The sequence below is a fragment of the Zootoca vivipara genome, chromosome 14, assembly GCF_963506605.1.
Source record: "Zootoca vivipara chromosome 14, rZooViv1.1, whole genome shotgun sequence".
Classification (NCBI taxonomy): Eukaryota; Metazoa; Chordata; class Lepidosauria; order Squamata; family Lacertidae; genus Zootoca; species Zootoca vivipara.
In genome coordinates this window covers 5,558,123-5,580,213 of record NC_083289.1, presented here as the reverse complement: position 1 = coordinate 5,580,213, position 22,091 = coordinate 5,558,123, and the positions used below count along the sequence as shown (strand labels likewise).

Below are 22,091 nucleotides of genomic sequence, written 5' to 3'. Positions count from 1 at the left end.
ACATTTCCAGTCCTCAGTAATGGAGGCTGATCGAAGTACTCAATCCTACTGAAAACAGACCCACTGAAATTAATGAATCTAAGTTAATCTTGTCCATTAACTTCAATAGGACTGCTCTGTAGGGTGAGCACTGAATACTGCTAGGTAGGTGTGTGTGTGTGTGTGTGTGTGTGTGTGTGTGTGTGTGAGAGAGAGAGAGAGAGAGAGAGAGAGAGAGCGTAAGTAGCACTATATGCATTGGGATTTATTTCTGAGGAAATATTCATTTATTCATTCATTCATTCATTTAAGGTCCCCACTCTTTAGCAAAAAAAGGTTCCCAGAGCAGCTTTCAAATTAGTAAGCATAGTCCCTGCTCTCAGGTTTACAATCTTAAAAAGACATAATTCAATGGGAAAACAGATTGAGAGAGAGAAAGAATTAACCAAATTCTGGTTGAATTTCTTAGTTACTAGTTAATTACATATATATACTGATGATAGATAGATAGATAGATAGATAGATAGATAGATAGATAGATGTTATTTTATGTTGATATACTTTTATAAACGTTTAGCTATAGTACTTTATTTTGTATGTGTTCTAAGTTATATCTGTTTTATTTTCCTTCTAGGGTCCAAGTGGTCTTATATGGGTAAGTAGTGACTTTAGGTCAATACATTAAATTTTAATTCTTTATCCTATTTGTTTAATGTCAGGTTAGATCAGGCACCCCCAAACTGCGGCCCTCCAGATGTTTTGGCCTACAACTCCCATGATCCCTAGCTATAAGGAACAGTGGTCAGGGATGATGGGAATTGTAGTACAAAACATCTGGAGGGCCGAAGTTTGGGGATGCCTGGGTTAGATCTAGGGAGGTCTCATTTAGTTAATAGAAGGATCTGTTTTGTTGATCTAATGCCTACATATCTTCCATTCATCCACACAACAGGGCACATCAGGTGATAACAACATGTGATGCCATGATGTGGCACAGATATCATAGGAACATGTTGTGTCACATGAAATCAATTCTTGCTCAAAGAGGTGGGCTGAGCACTTGGCTAACTTACCAGGTCAACTGGTTGACCAAAAAAGTAAGTGAATGTAGAACTGACTGCTAGGTGACCGGCCACACAAGTATCTGAAAATGAGCTGGGATAGAAGGCAGCGGCTGGCTGGCAGCAAAGGTGTATTGTGTGGCGACAACGTTGTGCTGTTTAAATGGAACATCTTTGTGTTTACATTGGTACCTTGAGTTACAAACGCTTCAGGTTACAAACTCCCCTAACCCAGAAATAGCACATCGGGTTAAGAACTTTTCTTCAGGATGAGAACCGAAATTGTGCTCTGGTGGTGCGGCGGCAGCAGGAGGCCCCATTAGCTAAAGTGGTGCTTCAGGTTAAGAACAGTTTCAGGTTAAGAACGGACCTCCAGAATGAATTAAGTTCTTAACCAGAGGTACCACTGTAGTTCCTTGATGTTGAGTCTCAAGGACCAGGGCTTATTTTTCACCCAGAACTTTCAGGAACTCATTTCTGGCACCATTGCCATTGTAAGAAAACAAGGGTGAGTTCCAGTACCTCTTTTTCTAGAAATACAGCACCTTCAAGCACCATGCGTTAAAGCCCAGTAATGGAAATCCCAATGTGTTGTCTCAAGTGAAGAGCTGGAAAAGGTTCTCTACTGACTTTGGATGGCTGGTGTTTACTAGCTACTGGACATCCCTTGCCTGCTTTGCTGGGTAGAAACACTCTGAGACCTGGAATGTGGCTGCAAAGGAGACAGTGAAGTCTGAATTCTGCAGCTGGCTAAGGGGCTTCAAGGATATGCCATTTGCATGTGGGGTGAACTGATGCAGGTTTATACACAGGCATGATATGGCATCTATGGTCACTTCCAGACTGCCAGTATTTTGTGGGAGGGGTAGAAGGGCTTTCTGGAAATTTAGGTTTATCCGATCCTGCTGTTTGTTTGTTTGTTTGTTTTTAAACCCTCAGTGTAAGTTTTTGTGCAAGGCAAATTAGGATGAATATTCAATAACAGGAGAAGCCCTATCTGAGTGCATGGCTGTTCCTCTGTGTTATATTCGTAAATATGCAGATATTAAAAGCACACACGAACACATATGCCCGTATCATACTCTCTCTCCACAGGGAAATTGACCTTGTAAGACACACTCAGGGAAGTGGATTGTAGAAAGGTAGCCTCCAAAGTGAAATACCATGGAACCTCGGTTTATGAACACCTCGGTTTATGAATTTTCAGTTTACGAACGCCGCGGACCCATCTGGAACGGATTAATTCACTTTCCATTACAGTGGTACCTTGGTTTATGAACACAATTGGTTCCGGAAGTCTGTTCATAAACTGAAGCGTTCATAAACTGAAGTGAACTTTCCCATTGAAAGTAATGGAAAGTGGATTAATCCGTTCCAGACGGGTCCGCGGAGTACTCAACCTGAAGCGTACTTAACCCGAAGCATGGGTGTAATTGGTTCCGGAAGTCTGTTCATAAACTGAAGCGTTCATAAACTGAAGCGAACTTTCCCATTGAAAGTAATGGAAAGTGAATTAATCTGTTCCAGATGGGTCCGTGGCGTTCATAAACCGAAAATTCATAAACCGAGGTGTTCATAAACCGAAATTCCACTGTACTTTCAATGGGAAAGTTCGCTTCAGTTTATGAACGCTTCAGTTTATGAACAGACTTCCGGAACCAATTGTGTTCATAAACCGAGGTACCACTGTAGCTACATGGCACAGTTTCTCCTTAGGGGAAAACTGTCTTGGAATGATTCCCCCCCCCCAAAGGACCTTTGTGTCACATGGGAAATGAAATGTTGCAGAGTGTTTGCTGTCTCCACTACCCAGCCCCACACAGTTCATCTTTGTGTAGAGTTACTGTCTGACTTGCTGAAGCTGCTTGTTTCTCTCCTTTAAGAGTTTCCCAGTCCGACTTAAAGCATCAGCTCTCAATTCCTTTCCTTATTGCTGTAGGGCATTTCCACTTATCTGAGTCTGATAAGGGAACCTCCCCCCCCAGGTCTTGCCCTCCATGAAGGAAGTTTGCAGGAGACCTTTGCACATTTAAAACCACCCCACTGTTTCTCAAGAAGTAGACATTGTGTGTGCGTGCACACACACACAGGCACCTTAGGTATATAACATTGCTGTCGAAAGGTGTTTTGTCTGCAGGATGTGATTCCAACAGGTCAGGGCAAGGTTGTGGAGGTCCTTGGAGCAGAGGGGGCAGCAGGAGACAATTCTGTTCTGCTGGCAAGGCAAGGAGAGGAGAGGGAGTTGTTGCCATTAAGTGTTTATCTCTCCTTTTCTTTCAGGGAGCTTTTATTCTCACGACTCCACTTTTATCCTCACAACTCCACTAGTTGGCTAGGCTTAGAGAGAGAGAGGCATAAGTCACAAAGTGAGTTTTATGACTGAACAGTGATTTGAACCTAGGTTCTCCCTGCTCCTAATCCAAATAAGGACTCATCCACATCTCTGTTTGGCCTGCTACTTCCCCCTTGGAAAACCCACTCTTTACTGCTAAATTGGAACAAATGGCAATTAGGTTTTCTGCAGATTGCTGGTTGTTCTGATTCAGCAGTAAAGAGTGGGTTTTTCAAGGGAAAGCTGCAAGGCAAAACTGCTCAGACCTGTTCTTAGAAAGTGGGGGAGAAGTGGGAAACAAACCCTTTCAAGGCATGGAACGAGTGTAACTGTGGACAGGCCATAAGGCTTGTCTCAAGAAGCAATTGTCTGTGTAGTTCCCAGGGCAACATATCCCTGCCTATTCACATGCCCAAGGTTCTTTTATAACTAAATAAATAAATAAATAAATTTTCAGGTACAAATTTTCCGCTAATAAATATAAAACAATACATCCAACGACTTCCCTTCTCTTCCTCTGATGCTTCATTGTTCATTCAAAATTAACTGCATATTCTATTTCTTCCATCTAGTTTCCCCCTTTCCATCATATCTTAATCTAAATTACAGTATACTGTTATATTTTCACTTGCTTACGATAGTTTTCCAAATGGATGTTTGAGTTCAAGGTATTTCTCAAGTCTGAAGAGGCTGAAGGCTACTGGGCAAGACAGGCCAATGGTCTGACCCTGTACCATACATCTTCCTGTGTTTCGAATCTGGATTCCTTTATTGTCTCCCTGAGGTTCTTCTGATGGGGAGAGAGTGTGGCCCAAGATGTTCCCCTTTTGTGGAGGAGTATTCCAGTCTCCAATTGATTTTCACAATGACATTCTCCAGTATGATTCAACTCTTCTGCCTATCGAACTGGAAGGCTACAATGTCTCCTCCACCGAGGAGTTTATTTTGACCAATAACGGACATTCAGGTAAGGGAGGCTAACATGGACAGAGAAAACTGAACTATTACTATAATTACATAATAACAAAGAATACTATTTAGCACTTGTACAGGACTTTAGAGTGTTCTGATTGTTCCACATGTATTATCTCAATAATAATAATTTCTAATAATTTATTATCTCTCTTTTTTTTTTTTAAAGATAATATAGGCCAGCCTTATTCCCATTTTGTAGATGGGGAACTGAGGTTCAGGGATCAGCATAGATAAGATTTGGTTGGATTTACAGCCTTCACCACACTGCCTATTTATTTTGGCACATAATTTTTGGATCTACAGTAGTTTTCCCTCCTGTGTGGAGGTCAGTTCTTCTTCATGGCATCTGCGTTGGTTCTGTGCCCATAGCTCTAAAACCACAAGGTGTACAACTCTCACCAACGCACATTGAATAATAACCTCCTAGCATGTTAAATTGGGCTTGGCAACCAAGGTATAATGTTCTTCTTCCAAGTTTAGAGGGATGAGCTGCATTTAGTATTTTGTTTTATAGTCTGGATATTGGCAGCAGCCAGAATATGGAAAAATACAACTAGCAGAGACACAGGATGCTTCAAAATGTTGCTAGTTTGTTATCCCTTTAGTTTCCTCACCCCAACAATAATGCACATGATATTCAGAATTTCCTTCCTTAGTCATCTCCATCCATATGCACAAAGTAAGTTGTATCTGAACTTCCTTAATGTCTTTATAGTATTGTGAATTATTCCCTTTTGTAGCAGGTTTGATGACAAAATAACTCTCTTCCTTCAATGCACTAACATACTGTTGTAAGAATTTTGAGGTCATATATAAAAATTAAATGTTCATAACTGTATATATAAACCACATGTCTGAAACAATATAGGAAGACAGTCCTGGTACCATTTTGACTCTCCCAAACTGACCAAATGTTTCTCTGCAAAAAACCTCCTCATTGTCTCCCTCTCTCTGTGTGTTCACAAATCCTGCCTTAAGGGCACATTTAAGGTGTGAATGGGGGACGTGGGTGGCGCTGTGGGTTAAACCACTGAGCCTAGGGCTTGCCGATCAGAAAGTCGACGGTTTGGATCCCTGCGACGGGGTGAGCTCCCATTGCTCGGTCCCTGCTCCTGCCAACCTAGCAGTTCGAAAGCACCTCAAAGTGCAAGTAGATAACTAGGTACCACTCCGGCAGGAAGGTAAACGGTGTTTCCGTGAGCTGCTCTGGTTCGCCAGAAGCGGCTTTGTCATGCTGGCCACATGACCTGGAAGCTTGGAAGAGTTGGTCACGACTGGACCTAATGGTCAGGGGTCCCTTTACCTTTAAGGTATGAATAGGGCGAGCCTGTGAGTCTGTCCTGGCTCAGGAGCTAAGTATTTATCAGTTACAAAAGGACTGGCCAGATTCCCCAGTGATCCAATTCACAGGTAACTGACAGACATGGGGAAAACAAGGGACTCAGATTTATGCCTTAGATCGCCCCTTTTCTGTGATGTATGATGTACGGGGAGGGGTGGTGGTCCTGGGTTACATCCCTTCTATGATGTATTATGACACTTCTGGGGGTGGCTCTGATTGGAGGGGGGAATTTTAAAATGTCTATATAGGGGCAGGTGGGCTTTTGTTCTGGGTCTTTCTTTCCTCCTATGTGTGAGAGAAAACACCCTGTTGTAACAGTCAATAAAGACCAAGCTTACTAGCTGCTTTGCTTCTCAATATTCTCTGGTTGGTCTGTTATTTCCTCCTTCCGATGGAGAACCTACAAAGGACTATGCAAGGGCCCTTATGTACCCCATAAGGGAATAAGGTCAGATTTTGCTTATAACAATCCCAACATTAATCTTTTGAGGACTGTGATATTAGCCAGTATTAGTACTGTTGTTGTTTAGTCGTGTCCGACTCTTCGCGACCCCATGGACCAGAGCACGCCAGGCGCTAGGAGCCCTAAAAGTAGATCTCAGCTTAAGGTCTTGCCCCAAAAGGTGAGAGCAATCTGAGGTGCATCCTATCTTGGGAAGCTACATCTAAGATCAGAACTGGCAGAATTCATTTGCCTCTGTGCATATAAATTAGCATATGCAATTTTATGTAAATGTGTGTCCTGGGCCTGCACCGAGTTTTGCCCCTGCATTTAATACTGTCATGTCATGTTGTCTCCCTCTCCCATCTTCTCCTTTCATAGTAAGAATGAGTCTTTCTCAAAGCATGCACATCCGGAGCCTCCCTTCCCACTATTCTGCCGCTCAGCTCCATTTACACTGGGGAAACCGGAACAAGCAGGAAGGATCTGAACACACAATTGGCGGGAGGCATTTTGCTGCTGAAGTAAGACTTTTAGGCATTCAATTTATTGCTCCTTTCAGATATCTATTTATTAATTTATTAAACCATTTTATGCCACGTTTTGGTCCTCACAGAGGGCACCTAAGACAATTTACAATTAAAATCCAAAAACAATTGCAATTGAAAGGCAAGATTAAAATACACTAAATTTCCTGCTTTATTTTCCCTTTTCCTTATGAGGCTGGCAGAAGCAGTTTGCTAGTTGCTCCCTTTCCTTAGGTGGAAAAGCAGCTACCGGTAATATTTTTAATATACATACAATATTTTAATCACACTTATTAAGTAAAGAAAAATATATTTTGAGTTTCACAACTGTAATAATTAAAAAAAGTTTATTAGCTCGTCAAGAAGTTGCATTCTATTTCATTACCTGATATAGTTTTCCTCAGGAAAAACAACTCTCTACAAGCCCCACCTTCTCTAAGCAACACATTTACAAATCTTGTAGCACCAAATCATAACACAAACAAGCTCCAAATGAAACCAGAAAAATCTTTTCCCCCTTAAAGATTCAATACATGGTGAACTATCATATCTGTTAGCAGGGAGAAAGGCCAAGTGTAACTATTTTATTTTATTTTTTGGACTACAGCTCCCATCAGTCCCAGCCAGCATGACCAAAGATCAGGAATGATGGGAGTTGTAATCACCAATATCTGGCAAGCACCACACTGGCTACCCTGGGATGAGGGTGCTCTTAAGAACTGCTGATTGATCCAGATATCCTATTAAGTTTCACAATCCTAGTTCATATATTTATTCTACAGAACTGCCTGGGGGGACCTATCTGAATTCACAGCACCACAATCCATTCCATGCAAGGGTCAAACTAGGCTTTATTTCACGTGGGTCAAAGACTCAGTTTGGCATGCACACCCATTCATTTGTGCACACACAGAGAGGGGGGGGCTGGGAACCTCAATGGCACCCTTCTGGAGGCTTCACCTGGGGCAAAAAGCTTAGCTAGCCCCCCTCCCCCCAAGCTATGGCAATGTTCTGTGGATGCCACAAGGAATTGCTATTATGTTCAGTTCCTTCAGTTCACAACCATAAAGCTGTTTCAGGTCTTGCACTAATTATAAGTCTAGCAGGACATGTGGATGCCTGCCATGAAGTATAATTCAAGGTCAATTACAAGGGACGGAGAGCGCAAGGCTGCAGCAATACATTTTGGTTCCTGTGGCAGAAAACCCTAATGGCGTGACGTTGGCACTCTACCCCATCCTATATTTCTTGCTGTTTACAGGGGGCATCCAAGTTGCCCAAGAAGCTGTCCCACATAAGCGACCTCATCAAAATACCATATTCTTGGTGGACTGTACTCATCAGACGGATTTCCCCCGTCTTCCATTCTGCCACTTCTGTAGTTAATGCTGTAATTCTGATGGTCTGTTACAGAGATAGGGGACCTTTTCTGACTGGTGGGCCAGATCTTACTCTCCCCACCCCAGCGGGTCAGATTTGACAAGCAGGCAAGGCTGTCCACATGTCAATCACCAGGCATCACAGTGATGTCACGAGATGCTGTGCTAGTCCTTTGCAAGCAGCTCCACGCTGCTCGGTAAACCTTTGAAAATCAGTTTTTGGAGGTTCAAAGAGCGACTCTGGCAGGGAGAAGTGGTTTACATTGAATAGCAGCCACTTTCCCCTCCTTGAGCAAGGCACACTCCTACCACGCCATCAGCTGAAGGGGAAGGGAGCACATCTGGTTTCTGCAAAGGAATAATCTGTTGTTCGTTGTTCTTTAGAAGCCCCATGTCTACCTGCCCCACTACCTGCTAAATGGGGAAGCCTGGTGGGCCAAGTGAAGCCCCCAGGCCCCAAACTCTGCACCTGTGTTCTATTATAACTAGGCCAGGCTTGGGGTGTGTAAAATCCAGCATGCTGGTGCAATCAGGCACATAAATATATAGTCATTTTTCCTAATCTGGCAATTTATACTGCAGTGAGGCATCCAGTAAATCAGATGATCTTTTGCAAGCTTTGTAAATTTGTTAAACCCAGGGGCGGAGCTACCTGCCCCAGCCCCTGGAGCGGTGCGGGGGCGGGGCTTGCCGCCTGCAGCATGGGAAGGTGCCGTTTGCTGCCTGTGCGGCAAGCGTCCCTAGCTGCCTGCCACCTGTGCGGAGAGCATTGGGGGGGCCCGATGCTAGCCGCCCATGGCAGCATTGTCCCTAGCGACCCGCACGGCGAGCGTGGGGTGGAGTTGGGGGGCACAGCGATGTCGCCCACCCTCACAGCTGACACCCGGTGCGCACCACCTCCCTCGCACTGGCCTTCCTAAGACTTCAAATGCTGTTTGTCATTTTATTCGATGTAGCTCCACATCGTACATTACAACTCTGACAAATATCTGGACGTGAAATCAGCAATGGACAAATCAGATGGACTGGCAGTCTTGGCAATCCTGATTGAGGTAAGGGGCTCTTTCCCTCAAAAGTGTCCAAAAATTGAAGTCCACCCAGAGGTTTAATATTGTTGTTGTTGTTTAGTCGTTTAGTCATGTCCGACTCTTCGTGGCCCCATGGACCAGAGCACGCCAGGCACTCCTGTCTTGCACTGCCTCCCGCAGTTTGGTCATATAATTAGGGTCTTATCTGGCTCTGGGCAGTTGATGACTCTCTCCAGGTTCCAGGCTTGTCCCTCTAGACCAGAGCTGGAGAAGCTTTGGCCCTCCAACTGTTGTTGGACTCCAGCTCCCATCAGCCCCTGCCACACTTGCCAATGCTCAGTGATAGCAGAAGTTGTAGCCCATCAACATCTGGAGGACCACATGTTCCCCACCCTTGCTCTAAGGTAAAAGGTAAAGGGACCCCTGACCATTAGGTCCAGTCGTGACCGACTGGGGTTGCGCGCTCATCTCGCATTATTGGCCAAGGGAGCCGGCGTATAGCTTCCAGGTCATGTGGCCAGCATGACAAAGCCGCTTCTGGCAAACCAGAGCAGCACACGGAAACGCCGTTTACCTTCCCGCTGTAGCGGTTCCTATTTATCTACTTGCATTTTGATGTGCTTTCGAACTGCTAGGTTGGCAGGAGCTGGGACCAAGCAACGGGAGCTCACCCCGTCACAGGGATTCGAACCGCCAACCTTCTGATCAGCAAGCCCTAGGCTCAGTGGTTTAACCACAGCGCCACCTAGGTCCCTTGCTCTAGACACAGGGAAAAGGAGTGAGACAAGGCTCTTTTGATTGCCTGCCCTTGTGGGTGAAGGATTGCTGCCCCGTTAAAAGCTTTTTCATACATGTTACATTGCAAACAACATTATCTCCCTCCCCCCAGTATGCTTTGGTCACCAAATATGTTTGGGCTTGCTTTTCCAGTGCTATTTTGCTAATGGTTTAGTGAACTATAATCATGGCTATTAAGTATTTTAGAATGTGGTTAAAGAAATCGCTCATCTCATCACCAGATGCCATTATTCTAATGAGAGCAGCTCTGGGGTTATTGAAACACAAATGTATTTGTGCCCTGAAAAGAAATGACCTCAGCCCACTAAATCTGTGGCTAGGCTTATATCGCCAACAAATGATGGCGTAAACTGAAACAACAAGGTCAGACCAAAACATCCACATGGTCTTCCCTACTGAGTAAACATGGGGAAACAATCCACCCAAAGCTCTCCTGTGCAAGTTCCATTGAAGTGGATGGGAGCTCTGCTACTGTGCTCTTGTGCAGGAGAGCTTCCTGCTGGATTTTGCCCCATGGTGGGCTCTCCTATTCCATTACCATTAAGGGTGCCTAATAAAGACCTGCAGGTGCTTGCTGAACCTAAAACTACGCAGAATTACAATTACTTAGAAAAAAAAATCTTCTCCGTTTTTGTTACAGACAGGCCCATTCAATCCATCGTTCGAAAAGATCTTCAGCCATTTTCAGAATGTGAAATACAAAGGTAGGAAAGAGGATTTCAACTGGAATTTCACAGTCCTAAGCAGTCAAATCAGAAGACTTTGTCAATTTAGGATGTGGAGGTTAATTCTTTAGAGGTCAGTGTGAGGTTGGTTTGCTGTTTGTGGTACTAAATTGTTTATAAGCAAGTGATAACCCAAAGCAGCAGAAACAAAATACATTCTGCTTGTTTTAGGCATCAAGACCATTGTCTTGCACCCACCCTGGTGTCTGCCTCCCTGTCATCTCCCCACCCCTGACCAAGACGAGTTAGCTAACCTGTGGTTGAGCATGTGTCATGATGACAATACTGGATTACTTTTGTTGCTCAGCAAAGTATATGTTTTGCAGCAGCCAGCCACACTGATTGGCTGTCACAGCTGTGACCTTTAGAGCAGAGCACTTTGCTTCCCTAGCTAGATGCACAGCATCAGGGGGACTGATAGGTGAAAGTGCTCATTGCATGCACAAATGAAACCTCCCAATCTGGAATAATGGAAAAGAGGGCAAAGTAAAAAAATTAAGAAAACATTGCATCCAACAATATGCTGAGAGTTGGGCTGGCAAGAATATATAGCTAATAAAAAAGGGTGATCTCTTTCAGATCAGGAAACCTTCATCCCGGGTTTCAACATCCAAGATTTGCTCCCAGACAGACTGGATGAATATTACCGCTATGAAGGATCCCTGACCACACCTCCTTGCTACCCAAGTGTTCTTTGGACGGTTTTTCGAAAGCCAGTACAAATTTCAGAGGAACAGGCAAGGGTCTATAAAACATATGTTCTCAGTTAAAGTTAGTAATCTTGCCAGTAATTGTGCATGAAGTGTATACCTGGATTATGAGTTTCCCACCTACTTACACCTTTATGGATGCTGCTGTTGTACACAGGCTAGACTCCCATCTACTGTCTTAGCTTTACCGTGTTGGATTCAAACTGAAGATTAAGACTGAACTTCCGCAAACAAACTAGTGTTTGAGACGTGGGAAACACAGACAGGGCCAATTCATTTGACCCAGAGTGAAAAATGGAAATGAAATTGTTCTGTCATCAGTGTGTCCAGGGCTGTGCAAGCCACCAGTGGACAATATGTGAGTTGCAACCCAAGAGATCCTGGAGCACATTTCAGAAACTTGGCCAAGACCTGAATGTGTGCTGAATGTAGCCGTAGTGAAATGGTTGCCCACACATTCCATCACAGGCCTGGTATCCTCTGCAAAACCAGACCAAACCACCTGAAGGATAAGCAATAATGTACTAAATTGCAACCCAGGCAATGCACTCAGCAGTGGCGCAGCATAAGGGGGGGCCATTGCCCCAAGCACGAGGTGCCCCTTCTCCTTAGGGCTGCCCTTGGGCTAGCCAAGAGGTGGGGAAGGGCACAGCTGCGAGCAGGCTACTGCTCCACTACTGGGTCAGGCCTGACTCGGAGCGGAAGCAGCCGCCGCTTTCCCCCACTTAGCTGGCATCTGGCAGGTGAGTGCAGCCCCCACCTGGCTAACTGGAAGGGTGCACACCTCTCCTATTGCCTCCCCTTCATGGTGCCCTCCAAACCTTGCCCCCCTCCCGGGCATGCGCACACCGGGCTCTGCCGCTGGCACTCAACCACAATAGAACATCTACCTTTTATCTGGGTTGACATTTTTTTTAAAAAAAACCTCTCAAGACTGAATATAAGCGCCATATGTGGCTGTTTGAAACAGCCCTAATCAAACATACTAAGAGAGCAAATTCTCCTTAATTGTGGGGGTATCCAGGTCTCTTAAAGGGGGGGGGCAAGTGCCTCTGGCTTAGTCAAGTCTGCTGTTGCAGCTGCTTTACAGAACATAAGAAGAGCCTGCTGGATCAGGCCAATGGGCCATTTAGTTCAGCATCCTGTTCTCATTGTGGCCACCCAGATGCCTGTGGGAAACCCTCCAGCAGGATCCGAGCACAAGAGCGCTCTCCCTTCCTGAGGTTTCCGGCTTTCCACAGTGGCATATTTTCCATCTGGAAATCATACCGCCATTTCCACATTTTCCTTCTGTTACACAGTTTGCATGTTAAGAGAACAGGTGGAGTCCCTGCAGACTGGAGGCGGGCAATTATTGTCCCCATCTTCAAAAGGGGGGGGAAGTAGACCCAGGAAACTACCAACTGGTGAACTTGGCATCGATACCAGAGAAGGTCCTAGAACAGATAATTCAACAGTTCATCTGTGAGCACTTAGAAAAGGATGCTGTGATTACCAAGACCCAGGATAGGTTTCTCAAAAGTAAGTCATGTCAGACAAACCATTTCTTTTCTGATGGAATTACAAACTTGATGAATCAGGGGAATGCTGTGGACATAGTGTATCTTGATTTCAGTAAGGCTTTTGACAAACTTCCCCATGATATTCTTGCAAGGAAGCTGCTAAAATGCGGGTTGAACGAGTTAACTGTTTGGTGGATTTGTAGCTGGTTGGTGGACTGAACCCAAAGAGTACTCATTAATGGTTCCTCATCATCCTGGAAAAAAGTGACAAGTGGGATGCTGCAGGGTTCTGCCCTGAACCCGTTGTTGTTCAACGTCTTTATAAATTACTTAGATGAAGGAACTGAGGGGATGCTCATCCAATTTGCAGATGACACTAAACCAGGAGGGGTAGCTAATGCCACAGAAGACAGAATCAGCATTCAAAGTGACCTTAACAGATTGGAGAACAGTCACTTGAATTTTGACTAGTACTGTAAGAGTCAATACATTTCAGCTACAGAAACATTAAAGCTAGATACTGGGAGAAATGTCTCAACTGTAATAAGGACTGGTGATGGACGGAAAACATGCTTTTCCATTCCTGCCGCTCTGATATCATTAAAACGGTTGTGCTTTGCTCATAGCTGCTGGCCCTGGAAAGCACTCTGTACTGCACACAGCCAAGTGACCCTGCCCCTCTTGAAATGGTGGACAACTATAGGAGAGTCCAGGAGTTTGATGAAAGGCTGGTTTCTGTGTCCTTCCGGCAAGGTAAGCAACAGCAGATTCAAATTTCAAATTTATGCAGAGTTTAGAGTTTTATAAATTGCACCAGAGGCACTTGCAAGCCAAGAACAGTTCACTGGGTGTGCAGCATTCCCCCTCAGCATGATATGAAACCAGGTGTCATTAAATACAGTTTTGTTTGTTTATCTTGTCTTCTGTTGGGGCAGCCCGACTTTATTTCCTAAAAGCCTAAAGTTGCAACAAGTACCAGCAAGTGGATGTGCTGAACCAAAGGTGAGGTGGTTCAGGAGCTTTGCTGGCACCAGCTGAATCCTCAAGATAACCTTGGGCGTGTGGTGGAGATCATGGCCACCTGTGGGCTGCTCTGCTGTATAAAAAGCATTTGTGTCACTGGCTGGGTGCGGACAAGCCATCTCCTTGTTGTGGAGTTTGTCCCACAGAGTCCTGGAAACAGGGGGTGTGAGTTTGCTTTTCCTTGTGGTGTGGACAGCTTTTTTGGGGGGGAACCTGAGTATCTGGGCCCCTGTGAGCCCTCCTCTGGCTCTCAGGATATAACAGTGGACAAGGGTATTTTGCTGTCTCACAATCTGCATCTAAAAGGTACCACAACTTTGCATTGCAGGAAGACACATTCTGGGGAGTTTCAAAGGATCTGATGAAGCCATTCAGGAGATTGAGTTTGACACGTAATAAAAAGACTCATAACGCTGGATTGATTTTAAAAAAACCCACCGTCATGAGTGGAAAAATTAGCCATCTGACCGAAGTGAAATGTGAGACAAAAATAATTGGCTGAAGATTATTATATGGTTCTAAAATATTGGCAAATCAATGCAACAATGACCTCTGTCAAAAAGAAAAAAAGGGGGGAGCCTTGTATTTTACTGTGGATCAGTAATGTGGTTTTTTTTTTTACTATCACAGGGCTTTTCTGCAAACTGAACTGCAAACTTTGTTGCTTTACAGCAAAGAAATGCAGCCTTATGCATGTTTACTCTCATAAAAGCCACTGTTTTGAAAGGAGCTTATTCAGTTAATTCTGCATAGAATTGCAGCTGTAGTTGGTTATTTTTTCCTGCAACTCTATAAATAACTCAGGAGGGATTCTCCACTAGATTTCTAAAGAGGTCTGAAATTGTAGTGCTCTAAAATCATATGGGGAAACCCCAAACTTTATTTATTATTTATATAGCACTGACAGGGTAAGCAGCAGTTAAATGCTCCAATAAAGCATTTGCATGGAGCATGAACCAAGCTGCTGGCGGAAGACTTCACGGGGAAGGTGGACCAGAGAGCACCTTCAGAGACACACGGCTGCCTTTAAGCCTATGCTGTGCTGGGCATGCTGGACCTCTTTGTCTGCCCATTTGCTATTCAACTAGGGCATGTAACATATGAACTAAGCTGTAGAAATACTGTAAAAATAACCTCTGTAGCACTACCCACCCCTGACCCTCCCAAAGACAGGAAAGAAGAAGAAAGAGATAAGGGGAGATTTCCTTTTGCAACCCATGAAATTTCACGGGCCTTCAAACTTGTATATCATGAAAGCTACATTTCATTTATCCTTTGCATTTAAGTAGACCAACCAAGCACTATGGTATCCATAAAAGGTTGTGGGTGTTTTTTTAAGTGCTTTGCTCAAAATTGTTAATTTATTTGAAAGTTCATATCTGGGATGCAGAATAAATCAAGTGCATAATATGGCAACTTTGGTGGGGACATATTCAAAATCTAGGGTATCAAAATTGTGGCAAGATGTCAAGGGCCCAGGAGTGCCAGTCTCCCAACTCAAAAGAAGCAAGTCCAAATCAAGTTCTCTGCTTTATCACAAACATTTACCAACAGCTGTTTCCTCTGGGTGGACATCTGTAATAGCCTCCCCTTCATGGTGAGGAGGACGATGGCCCTGTGTGTACTCGTCAATGTCGGACATGTTTGCATCAGAAAAGGAGTGTGCTGTTCTTAGATTCTTGGCTGATACAGAGCCCATTCCCAAGCCCACAAAACACTCAGAGATGTGCTCTGATCTGTGTATACAGACTGGGAAAGCTGAGCTTAAATTTATTTGAAAAGGAAATTTAAATTTATTTGAAAAGGAAAGGCAAAAAGATGGCTAATTTTTCTGTAAACAAGGTTCTTTATTCTCTCCCTAAAGAAAGAAGCAGTGAGTGGTTCTTGAAATGATGAGCACTGAGGTGGCAAATAGATTGTCTAATTTTATTATATATTGTATTTTTCAATTGGTCACATAACAGATTTGTAATAAAGACTGCTCGAGTCTAAGCTCTGCCTTGTACAGAATCCTTCATTCAAAGGAGCAAAAAGAAAACTGAACTTAGAAAATTAGTATTCTTAGCATCTTAGTAGGCCATGTTACGAGTAAAATCTAAATTCCAGGTACTATGTGTCAAAAAGGATGTTGACAAGCTCATGCCCTCCATCATTTCTCAGAAGAATAGGGCCATGCTATTATACATGGACACTGCTGATGAAATACAGGGGAAAGGGCAGGGCTAGCTGAGCTGCCCCAGTGGACTTCGAATCAAACACGCATGGTTCAAAGTTTGAACTTCAAATTGTGCATGGTTCAAACTATAAGTTCCACCAAGTTCAAATCCAAGCATGCTCAAGTCTGAAATCTTATACACATCTTGTCGCATTCAAGTCAGTGAGAGCACACAAAGGGATCCGCAACCCTTTCAAACAGTTAAAAGTGGGAATTAAAAACCCACAGCTTTCCAAGGAATAACACTCACAATGCTGGTTCTGAGCTGCTGAATTCCTGTCTGTCATACATCAGTTAAAGGGACAATAACTCTGCTGATGGGTGGGGGGAAGAGGTGCCAGTCTATATCTCAAGGATACTTTTGCATATATATACATACACGATGATGGCACACATACATATATGCCAGAAGGGAATTAACATGGGCAATGCGCCTACAACTTAGGTACAGTGCCTGCCTCCTAAACTCAGCTGAACCCCCCCCCCACACACACGGGGTCCTGTGTCTGTTGCAGTGCCCTCACACTCAAAGCCTTGTAGCACTTTAGAAGCCTAGCACAAACCTTTTTTGCTACCTCAAAAGGGGTCTTGTGTGAGGAAGTACTTTTGTCGTGAATCTTCCAACATTCAGCTCCATTGGATGTCTCTGTGTTGCAGTATTAGCAAAGCCACACCATGCATAATCTTATACACTTCTATCATGTCCCTTTTCACTCCCATTTTCTCTAAAGTCTAAACAATTTTTTAAGCCACAAATGTTGTAACCTTTCCTCACAGTGGAGTTGCTCCAACCCTTTGATCATCCTGGCTGCCCTTTTCTGAACCTTTTGCCAGCAGTACAACATCCTTTTTTTCAGGTGAGGTGACCTGAACTCTACACAGCATTCCAAGTGAGGTTGCATCATAGATTTGTAAAACAACATAAAGGCTGAAATAATGCCTTTCCAGAGGCCACCCAGTGAGCTTCCTGGCTGTGGGATGTGAACCCAGTCTGACTCTGTATTCTATGCCATATCCTTAAATCTTTACAATTGGCCTTCCTCACTGCATTCTATACCCCATTCTCCATTTTTAAAGCATATTCAAGAAACATTCTAGAAAAGACAGGTGTCACTAATTCCACCATCACTGCATAGGCTATATCTCTAAGACATCTATTCTGAATTAATAACAATATAGCAGATCTTAATGATCATCGAAGTCTTTATCCCTATTTATTAAACTAAGAACAGTGGAACACCTCCCCACACTTGTTAGATTAATAAGTTGTATCTCTCTCTCCACAAGAGAAATTACTTTTAAAAAGCAGAGTACTGTGGTACATGGCCAAGAAAAGCATTTTCTAAAATAGATGTGCATGTCTTGAAGGTGCTACAAAAATTTTTGGGTTGGTTTTGCTGCAACCAATTACATTTTCTAGAATGTATTGTGGGAGTGAAGGAATGTTTTGTGAATCCACACATTTAGCAGTGGGCGTTTGAACAGGTACACCACCTAAAAGTATTTTAGATTAGCATTCAATAAATGCATTTGTTTTAAAGTATGTATCAATTTAGCTCTGTCGAAGGTTCTTCTGAGCTTCCTTGTGGTGAAACCCTCAAAAGACTGCAGGTGGCTCTCAGGGCAGTCAAGAGCTTTTGAGAGACATTCATTTTACACTTGTTGGATTTCTCTTTGATTTTTAACCTCTGGGGGATGCTGAAGATGCCTGCTGCAATTAACTTTCAGCCTAACAGATGGAAGATAACGGAAACTCTGAGTCTCTGGATCCAGACTCCATCTGGACAGGTAGAAATGAAAGTCCAACAAGCTGTATGTCTAAATCCACTGCCCAGAAACAAGAGGCCAACACAGTATATGCTTGCAGTGGTTTGGCTGGCAGTATTTGAACACACAGTTCAGACTTCCATTTCTCTAGTACTGGTGCTTGCTGCATGAGTATTTGTGTTTGTTGTACTGATGTGACATTGTGAAGCTTGTATTTGTCAGCACTGTCTCATTACTGCTTAGGCTCTGCATGCAGCTAGCTATTTGCCTGTTCCAATATAACTCCTTTCTGTTGATGACAGGAAATGATTTGGCATATTTATATTTTTCAGCATTTGGATTCATAGCAGGTGACCCTAGGGCAGGCATCCCCAAACTGCGGCCCTCCAGATGTTTTGGCCCACCACTCCCATGATCCCTAGCTAACAGGACCAGTGGTCGGGGAAGATGGGAATTGTAGTCCAAAACATCTGGAGGGCCGAAGTTTGGGGATGCCTGCCCTAGGGGTACCTATTTCCATTTAAATTTGTGCTGATAACATGCTTCAGCACAAGAATATATTTCTTCCAGTCACTCCTCTTGATAGTTATTGCCTGTAGTAGAGCACTCAGGATTGATCATGTATGGAGTACCTGCAAAGTATTATCAAGTCTTGACAAACAATTTCATACATGTTCATCAACTGGCTTAGAGTTTCAATTTCCTTTGTACAATTTAGAAATCTGAATATCCTGTTGTCCAAACATGAGTAACATCTGCCATTCCTAATTCTTGATCCTGGATATAAAAGTGACTTATTGGGTCATGTGCATGACTTGCAAACTGCAGTACAGTATACAGACCTGTTGAGAAGTGTGCATTGCATATTTGCAGGAAAATCACTTGCTGCCGTCACCCTGTGCTTAGATTGGAAAGTGGAATACAGTCATACCTCGGTTTAAGTACGCTTCGGTTTGAGTACTTTCAGTTTAAGTACTCTGCGGACCCGTCTGGAACGGATTAATCCACTTTCCATTACTTTCACTGGGAAAGTTCGCTTCAGGTTAAGTACGCTTCAGTTTAAGTACAGACTTCCGGAACCAATTGTGTACTTAAACTGAGGTACCACTGTATGCAACTGAGACTGCGTACACACAATATATTTAAAGCACATTCCCCACTTCTAGGACCTGTAGATTGTTAAGTGTGCTGGGAATTGTAGCTCTGGGCGATGTTAGCTACAGTTCCCAGGATTTTGAGTGTGGGTGTTTGAAGGGATGTGCTTAAAATGTATAGTATGTATGAAGCATCAGTTAGGAGGTAGGGAGAAGCACAAGGAACAGTGGAAATGTAATGTCTTTTGTAATGCTGCCTCTCTCTGCATGGAAGTAAAGTTTCAATCTCAGTTAATTAATTGCATTTGCTTGACTGCCTGCTTTGTCAATAGTGCCCTCTTCTAAGGTACCGGCTGTCAAACCCAACAATCTAACTTCTAATTAGCAACCTTTGTATTATTTAATGCTTTGTGGGCAGTCACCAGTTTAGTTTATTATCCATGGCCTTTATCAAATAATTGCTGATCATTATTATTCCTATTTTTCAAATGGGAAACTGAGGTGGGAGGCTGCCTTTGGCAGTAGAGATGGAACATACCGTCATGACCAATAGCCTTACCCTCAATGAATATGTCTAATCCTTTTTTTTTAAGCCATCCAGGTTGGCAGCTATCACTATATATTGTATGGGTGAAGTCCATAGTTTAACACTGCACTGTATGAAGTACTTACAAAAGTACTTAATTCAATATTCTCCTTTGAGGGCCTCAGTACAGGCTGCTAAGAGTGAAGGCAATTATAACATCACAACAGGTTAGGAACAAGTTATTCAATTACAATGTTTGACTCATAGCTGCCTGCTTCTCTCTCCTTCCTTTTCCCACCCTAGGTTTTGTCTCATTTGTTGTATTAGCCAGTACCTTCGGCAGTGTCTTCATTCTCGTGGTAGCCTTTTGGCTGATTCGAAGGAAGAAGAGGTAAGACGGTTACTGTCATTCCATGGGATGTTAGTTTAGAGTCATGGTTCTCTGCAGCTAGATTGTCCTGTACAATTAGCAGATGAAACCAATTTCAGTAGTCTTACTACAGACTTACTCTTGTACTGTGCCACACAAATTTTTCCCAGTGTCCCACCCCTGCCCACCCCCACTGGAGCCCACCCTGCTTTTTCTTGTGACTGATGGTCAGTGGCAGGACTTTTGTTGCAGCAGTGGTGAGTGGGCTTCTAAAATCACTGTCTGGGAGGCAACAAGGAAGCAACCTCTCCACAGCACTTCTGCTGGGGAACAGACAAAATCCCAGGCATTTAATATTAAATATTAAAAATTCCCCGGGCAGCCATGTTAGCCCCCCCCCCCAGACATCCCCCCCCCGACATCAACGACTGTGTCTCTTAAAAGTCTGGTGGTGGTGGTGTTAATTCAATTTTTATGCTGCCCTTTATCCAAAGATCCCAGGGAGATGTACAACATAGACAACATAATTTATACATCTTAATAAAAAAAAAAACCATCAGGCCCATCTTAACTACATCCAGCGCCGTGGTGCAAAGGTCCCTCTGGCGCCCCCTCCCTTCCCAAAATTTAGCCTGGAGCGGAGGGCACCATTGGGGCCGCTGCCAGCGCTCTCGCTGCTGCCCAGCGGCCGCGAGGAGCTGGGTTGGCCAGAGAGTCGCTTAGGAGAGGCATGTGACGATGGGTGAGCGAAGTGGCTCCGCGGGGCAAGCGCGGCCCCCTTTGGCCCCGGCCGAGCGAGAGCGACAGCGCCTGCCACGACAGGTCATCGCTGCCTGCTGGCTTTGTGCAGCTGCCGCCGCCTGCAGCAGGAAGGGAGGCCTGCCTGCCGGGCTCCCCTAGCGGGTGTCGGCTGGCGGTGCGGCTGGGAGAGCTCTGTCCGCGCAATAGCGTCAGCAAGGGGCCGGTAGGAGGTGGAGTCCCGCTCGCCTTCCCCGGAGCAAAGGCGCACCATGCTGCGGTTCCTGCGCAGGACCTTCGGCCAACAGTCGATGCAGCGCTACAGGCGAGCAGCCGGCAAAGGAGACAAGCGTGGCGGGGCGCCCCAGTGGCCTCGGTGGGAGTTTTGCTGGCCGTGGCCGGCACCCCGGCACCTCCACACATCCCCTACTGAGCCGTGGCCCCCGGACCTCTTCCCTGGCGCCCTCCAGCGCCCTCCAGTCCCCGGCGCCGTGGTTCCCCGCGCCACTAGCCTCTATGGCTAAGATGGGCCTGAAAACCATAATATATGGCATAGTAAGAAAATAACCATAACAGTCACCCCCACCCCACATTTAACAAGCCGTAGAGTATTTAATGGCCGGAGGCCTGGGTAAAGATGAATATTTTCACCTGGCACCTAAAGATATGTAATGGTGATGCCCTGTGAGCCTTCAGGGGACAGTATTCTACAGGTGGAGGGCCACTGCAAAAAATGCCTGTTCTTGTGTTGTCACCCTCCAAACCTCTTGGGGAGGGAGGATATAGAGAAGGGCCTCAGATGACAAATTAAAAAAATTCATTCCAGCAGCACCTTAGAGACCAAGTGTTGTCATTGGGACAAACTTAGTTGGTCTCTAAGTTTGTCATTGGGACAAACTTAGTTGGTCTCTAAGGTGCTGCTGGAAGGAATTTTTAAAATTTGTTTCAACTACATCAGACCAACACGGCTACCTACCTGTAACTAGAATCAGATGACAAATGTTAGGGACATTCCTATTCAGATACTTTAAAAAAAAAATGCTATCTTGTCCAGCATTTGCTTCATGAGATGCCTGTGAATTCTCAAAGTGTATCCAGAATTTCATGAGATGCCCATGAATTCTCAAAATGTATCCATGGGCTCTTTTTGATTTGCTAATAAACACAGTTCTAAAAGATTCTTTTGTACATTGCTGAAGCCAACCAGTCTGCTTGTTTTTTCAACGCATCTTCAGACTGCAACTCACATCTTACAATAAATAGGTTCCTAAAACAGGTTGGATGGAAGATTTGGACCTCCCATTAAGAACCTGTTCACAGGAAGGTAATCTCATGTCAGCTTTATTGTCACTTCAAATTTGGGCCATGAGTCCAAACCACCCCCTGCTCCACTATTCATAGCATCTACAATAGATTAGAACTTCTGCATTAACCATTGTATGTGTAGGAAAACTTCGCCCTTTCATTACTTCAATTCAGAGAACAATATAACAGGGCTTTAAAATAATTGCTGATATTCTTCAATTGCAGTTTCAGCTTTGACTAACCCAGTTGTTCT

General features: G+C 44.3%; 1 protein-coding gene across 1 annotated transcript in view; it reads left to right on the top strand.

The window, feature by feature from the left end:
- Positions 1–22,091, top strand: part of CA12 (carbonic anhydrase 12) — a 28,528-nt gene that overhangs the window by 5,315 nt on the left and 1,122 nt on the right. Inside the window, exons 2-9 of the mRNA XM_035131984.2 lie at positions 614–634; positions 4,157–4,339; positions 6,513–6,655; positions 8,994–9,089; positions 10,504–10,567; positions 11,168–11,325; positions 13,427–13,553; positions 19,729–19,816. Of these exons, the coding sequence (XP_034987875.2) occupies positions 614–634; positions 4,157–4,339; positions 6,513–6,655; positions 8,994–9,089; positions 10,504–10,567; positions 11,168–11,325; positions 13,427–13,553; positions 19,729–19,816 (880 nt within the window). The remainder of the gene's footprint in view (positions 1–613; positions 635–4,156; positions 4,340–6,512; positions 6,656–8,993; positions 9,090–10,503; positions 10,568–11,167; positions 11,326–13,426; positions 13,554–19,728; positions 19,817–22,091) is intronic.